Here is a 5,000-nt window from a genome sequence, read left to right as displayed (position 1 = left end):
AGTGGGCCGGAGGGCGTTGGAGCTGCCAATCAGAGCACAGAGTTATAGTCACATGACAAGCCTAATACAATGTTCCCAACCTTAACCTTGTTAGTATCATCTGTGACATTGATCCAGCTGTCAGCACTAACTTAAAAAAACATGGACTGGCACAGTGTATTACCACTGCTCTGTAGGTACAGCATGTGAATTTAAGTAAATTCATTTAAGTAAATGAGAGCATGCTAGCTGGCTAATTAGCTAACGTTTGTCAATCCACTCAGTTTATAGGCCAGTAAGGAGTGCTGCAATGGTATCAGAGCAGTGACTCCTGGACTATGATGATTCAGCCAATCATATTACTTGTAGATGCATGTATGGGACATGCTTACATTTAACACTACTAATAAAGGCCATTTCCTGATCCAGCCAATCAAAGTCTTTCCAGATACCGGTATGTGTAAACTTTCCTGTAACTGCTACTGATAAACGCTACCTAGGCCTACACATCATTTTAGGTGCGTACTCTGAAAACAGAGATCTGTTGGTTCTTGCAGGAGAAACTAGTCAATCTACCAAACTGAAATCTCTCGTGTAAAGATGGAATGCACCATTATTTTAACGCTTGACACGGATCTGATGGGCCAGAAAAATGAGCGAGAGAAAGAAAACAAACATTTCAGACATAACACTGTTCTATGTTTCCAGTGCCTAATCAGACGTGAGTGACTGAGATATTAGATACACTTCAGAACACTGTGATTTAGACCTGGCTGACTCTTACTTACATTTTTATATTTTAAAACTCCAGCACTCGCACACACACACCCATAGATGAACAGCATATCCATCTGTGAGTGTTTGGCCTGTTCAAGAGAGAACGGCGGAGTGGCACCCCTGCTGATCCGAATCACTGAACTGAGACTAATCAAAAAGTAAATTCGTTGCGGAGGGATTAACCTTGGCGCTCTCGCTCCGCTAATGACAAAACAACAAAGGTTTCCGAGGCATCATTATCGACTCTCAGACGAGGAGTAGTGGAAAAACTCTCAGTGCTTTAATATCAAAGCACCGACACAGACACACACACACTCTCCCCAAAGAGAGACAAGAGCCTTGTTTTCAAACACAGCACAACAGAGAAGACTAATAGTTCTTATGAGCAAGCATTACGGGGGTGTTTGGGGTATTTGGAAGGGGGGTATTTGCATACAGACACAGAGGTCAAGGACACATAAGAGGGGATATTTACTGCAACAACAGACATGTACACAGTGAGCCATATTCAGCCTGTTTCCACAGCGATCTAAACACAACCACCTTTAGATTCAGTGCTGGGAAAACGAGCATCAGTCTGAGAAAGTGCTGATGCTGACACAGACAGACACACACACAGACACACACCTACACACACACACACACACACACACACTCAGGGACACACACATTCAATTAAGCAAACAAGCTCAAGCATACACACGCACACACACATACACACACACACACACATATACAGTATATATATATATATACACATACAAACACAAACACACAAACATATCCAGTCAAACAAACAATCTCAAGCACACATACACACACACACACATCCAGTCAAACCAACTATCTCAAGCACACATACACACACATATTCAAAGCCATTCATTCACCTACGCATCAATATGCAAACATTTACTTACAACGGATCGCACACAGACATCCACAAACACACACACACACACACACACACACACACACACACACACACACACACACACACACACACACACACGCGCACACACACACACACACACAAACACACTCACTCTTACAACAGATCACACACAGCATTCATTTACCGCCAATGAATGCCAGCTAAATATGGCTTTTCCAGACCCCATTAGTTCACATATGAAATCACGGGAATGACATTGGCAGATAGACGAGGCAGTCTCACACCAAGTGCATATCCTCATAACACACTTCAGGGGAGCGCTAACACATGCCACACATGGATACACACTCTTAGCACATTCCTTTACTCTCGAGTGACTCATTCAGGGTCTCACAAGTTCAACCAGACATCCCCGTACTCTTTCTAGAACATTCTCTGGTCACAAAGAACGCTCGCAAATCACAGTTCTTTTTGCAGGCAGCGTTCCGGGGATGGACAACAGAACACCTAGGATACGCCGAAAACATTCCAAACATCGAGATGACAAACTCACGCCTAGACACACACACACAGAGATAGATGCAAGGGTTTTTCATCTCCAGAGCAACGCAAATGGGACGGTCGGATATCAGGAGACACACACACACAGACACACACACACACACACACTTATAAACAGAGATCTTCCAGGACTCAATTTAACAGACTCAAGGGTGGTCCATTCCCCCATTAACCACCACACCACCGTATCCAGACCACTATTAACACTAGCCCGATTACAGGCCAGATCAGGGCCAGATCAGGGCCAGATCAGGGCCAGACCAGGGCCAGATGAGGGCCAGGTTTGACCCACACCTCACAGCCAACCACTCTCTGGGACAACAGAACAACAACATGCCCTGTGCACAGGACGGAAAGGGACAAGACGAGACTGGACAGGGCAGGACAGACAGACAGGGACAGATACCTTTCCTCTGTCTAAACCGTCCAGCTGCAACACAAAGCAGGAGACCAGTTACCACTTAAGAGAAGAGAGGAGTAGGAGAGAATGAAAGAGAAGGAGTGGGAGAGAGAGCAAGAATAAATAATGAATTGTCTCTTAATGTTTGTTAAATCCTTTGGCGATAGATATGTAATTATTTGTCACGCCAATAAAGCCCACTTTGAATTTGACAAAGCCAGATAGAGAGAAGAAAGAACATGACAGGCAGACAGAGAAAGAGAGAAAAAAAGAGAGAGAAGTAGAGAGAACGAGAGATATCCACGCTGAAAACGAGCACTAGGAGTAAAAATGCTTTTCGACAGAGAGAATGCTGGGATAGATCACAGACTCACACTACCATTAATACGGAGGGAGAGAGAGAGAGACATAGAGAGAGAGAGAGAGAAAAAGACAATAAAAGCTAATAAAACAACACGAGCAAAGGAATCTGATGTGTGTGTGAGCTGTGTACATCGCTCCAGGGTCTACATGAAAGTATACGCGTATTCTCCTGGGATTCCCTGATGTGTGTGTGTGTGTGTGTGTGTGTGTGTGTGTGTGTGTGTGTGTGTGTGTTTGTGTGTTTGTGTGTTTGTGTGTTATGTGTGTGTTTTGGAAGTTGGCAGTCGTTGGAAGAGTTGATACTTACGTTCTGTGGCGGAGTAGTCACTGGCAGTTTCTCCCTTCTCCCTGAAATGACCGTGTGATTGCGAGCAAACACACACACACACACACACACACACACACACACACACACACAAAGAGAGAGAAAGTCAAGGACAAGATTTACCCTCCAGTTTCTTGGCACATATCCAATATCCAACAGTAAAACAAAGAAAAAAGCCATGCAGAACCAAAGTGAACATGCAATGTGGGTGCAAAGGAGCGTGGGTAATGTAGTTTCCTACGGGCTGTCAGGTTCTCTGGTGAGCACACTCTGGACCAGGCCTGTCAGACTGGCGATCTGCTTCTCCATAGCCTCCATCCGGTCCCTGAGGATCAAACACACGCATACACACACATTCAAGATAAGAATTGTGCTGTATATCGCAGAGTTCACAAACACAGAGGTAGGTATCAAAATACATAACATCAAACACACTAGGCCACATGAATTTATATGGCATGTTAAGCCACCATCTTACAGACATAACCTGACCCACTCATACACACACATGTACACTCTCACACGCACATATACACTCTCACACACCCATACACATCTCACACGTCTCACCTGGTTTCCGTCTCGTTGCCAGGCAACGGTGAGCTGAACCCTGGCACGCCCCCCTGCTCCCCGCTGAGCACACACAGCTGGTCAGAACCAGAACTCGTTCTGGACTTTGGACTCTCCACAAACACAGCCCCGTCCTGCCTGAACACCTGCCTCCCAGGGGACCCCCTGCCGGGCTGGCCCGCGTACGGGTCCCTCCCGTCGGTTATCTTCTGCGGGGAGGCTTGGGACAGCCTCCGGAAGCCCATGGTGGCGTAGGGGTCCACATACAGTGCAGCGGCTGCTGCTGCAGCGGCGGCGGCGGCCGCAGTTGGTCCTCCGGGCCTGTAGAGGGCACCCTCGAGCTCTGACTGCAGTGCGGCGGCAGAGTAGGAGGTCAGGGAGCGCACGGAGCCACGGCGCAGGAGGGGGTCACGCAGGGAGGCCACGCTCAGGCGGCCCTCGGGCACCAGGGAGTACGGGTCGGCGTAGATGCCCTCACCCGCCCCCCCCATGCCCCGGAGCAGCACCACACTCTTGGAGGACGAGGGCTCCTCGTCGGGTTTAACGTCGCGCCGTTCCAAGATGGCGCTAGGGGAGCCGAAGCCTGTGTGTGGGTGGGGCTGGGAGTGGGCGTGGGCAGGGGTCTGCTGGGGGGTGTGGCCTGCGGAGTGGTGGGTAGGGTTAGGGTGGGGGTAGGCGGAGTGTTGCGACTGCTGCTGCTGTTGCTGCTGATGCTGCTGCTGTAGCTGCTGCTGCTGCTGTGGGGAGGGTCCAGCGTAGGACGAGGGGCGGCCCCCAGCGTAGGAGAAGCGGGCGTGGGAGCGTGAGGGGGAACCTGATGGAGAGGAGGAGGAGGGGAGCTGGTTGAGGCGCCGCGTCGGGGAGGAGTCTCGCGAGGAGTACACCAGCTCCCTCTAGAGGAGGGGAGGGAGAAAGAGAAAGAGAGAGATGGAGATTAACTGATTGATTAATTGAATGATTTGACTCAAAAGCTGATAAACCTGTAGTGACACAACACATATAAAAGTCATTGACTTATTTCCATAGTTGTCCCTGTTGTAGAAAGAGTCATAGACCTATTTCCATAGTTGTCCCTGTTGTAGAAAGAGTCATAGACTTATTTCCATAGTTGTATTTGTTGAATAAAGTGT

General features: G+C 48.3%; 1 protein-coding gene across 1 annotated transcript in view; it reads right to left on the bottom strand.

Moving 5' to 3' along the window:
* srcin1b (SRC kinase signaling inhibitor 1b) overlaps positions 1-5,000 on the bottom strand; it is a gene marked incomplete at its 5' end in the record, with an annotated part of 64,156 nt that overhangs the window by 11,732 nt on the left and 47,424 nt on the right. The window contains 5 exons of the mRNA XM_080835521.1: positions 1-22; positions 2,619-2,642; positions 3,283-3,323; positions 3,542-3,625; positions 3,871-4,763. The exon at positions 1-22 is cut by the window's left edge and continues 139 nt beyond it. Of these exons, the coding sequence (XP_080691647.1) occupies positions 1-22; positions 2,619-2,642; positions 3,283-3,323; positions 3,542-3,625; positions 3,871-4,763 (1,064 nt within the window). The remainder of the gene's footprint in view (positions 23-2,618; positions 2,643-3,282; positions 3,324-3,541; positions 3,626-3,870; positions 4,764-5,000) is intronic.

This window comes from Sprattus sprattus (assembly GCF_963457725.1).
Source record: "Sprattus sprattus genome assembly, chromosome: 3".
Classification (NCBI taxonomy): Eukaryota; Metazoa; Chordata; class Actinopteri; order Clupeiformes; family Clupeidae; genus Sprattus; species Sprattus sprattus.
Note: the sequence above shows the minus strand (reverse complement) of the source record. Positions and strands in the feature narration are given on the sequence as shown.